The following is a 787-nucleotide window of genomic DNA, read 5'->3' on the forward strand; positions in this document are numbered from 1 at the left end:
GTATTTCTGTACTCGTCCGTCTGTCTCTGTACGTGAAGCTGAGATGCCTGACTCTAGTGCCAGCCGGTGTTCCGCACCACAGAGCGCCCAGGGGTGGGCACGGGCAGGAGCAGAGTCCTGGGCACAGGGATGGGGGCTTCTGGGAGGAGGGGACTCCAAGGAGGGGGACAGTGGACACAGGCGCCTGTGGGGTCTGGATGAGGCAGTCGGAGCTGGCCATGGGAGTGACCCTGCTGACCCCATTGGACCTGCAGATTGACAGGTATGCCCAGCAGGACCTGAAGAAGGGCCTGCACCTGTACGGTACCCCAGGCAACGTGGGCCTCACCAATGCCTGGAGCATCATCCAGACTGACGTGAGTCTGGGGGGGTGTGTGTGTAGGCAGAGGGGATGGGGGTGTGCCGTGGCGGGGGCAGGGCCCACCGGCCTGCTCCCCAACCATCCCAGCCCCTGTGCCTGTCTGTAGTTTCGCTGCTGCGGGGTCTCCAACTACACTGACTGGTTCGAGGTCTATAACGCCACTCGTGTGCCCGACTCCTGCTGCCTGGAGTTCAGTGAGAGCTGTGGTCTTCACGCACCTGGCACCTGGTGGAAGGCGGTGAGCACCTACCCTTCCCATACATCATGGCCCCCCGGGGGACTCGGGGTGGAGGAGGGCTGGCCTCGTGGCCCCTGTGACGCGTGCTCTTCCTCCAGCCATGTTACGAGACCGTGAAGATGTGGCTCCAGGAGAACCTTCTGGCTGTGGGCATCTTTGGGCTGTGCACGGCACTGGTACAGGTATGC

General features: G+C 63.2%; 1 protein-coding gene across 1 annotated transcript; it reads left to right on the top strand.

Annotated features, from left to right (window-relative positions):
- Positions 1–13: 13 nt before the first annotated feature.
- On the top strand, positions 14–781 carry LOC117799623 (tetraspanin-4-like; the record flags this gene model as incomplete). The annotated part of the gene is made up of 3 exons (XM_034652107.1): positions 14–356; positions 468–599; positions 698–781. Coding segments are annotated over exons 1-3 (375 nt in total), but the record flags the coding sequence as incomplete, so codon positions are not given.
- Between the last annotated feature and the right edge of the window lie 6 nt (positions 782–787).

The sequence above is a fragment of the Ailuropoda melanoleuca genome, unplaced genomic scaffold (genome assembly GCF_002007445.2).
Source record: "Ailuropoda melanoleuca isolate Jingjing unplaced genomic scaffold, ASM200744v2 unplaced-scaffold54011, whole genome shotgun sequence".
Lineage (NCBI taxonomy): Eukaryota > Metazoa > Chordata > Mammalia > Carnivora > Ursidae > Ailuropoda > Ailuropoda melanoleuca.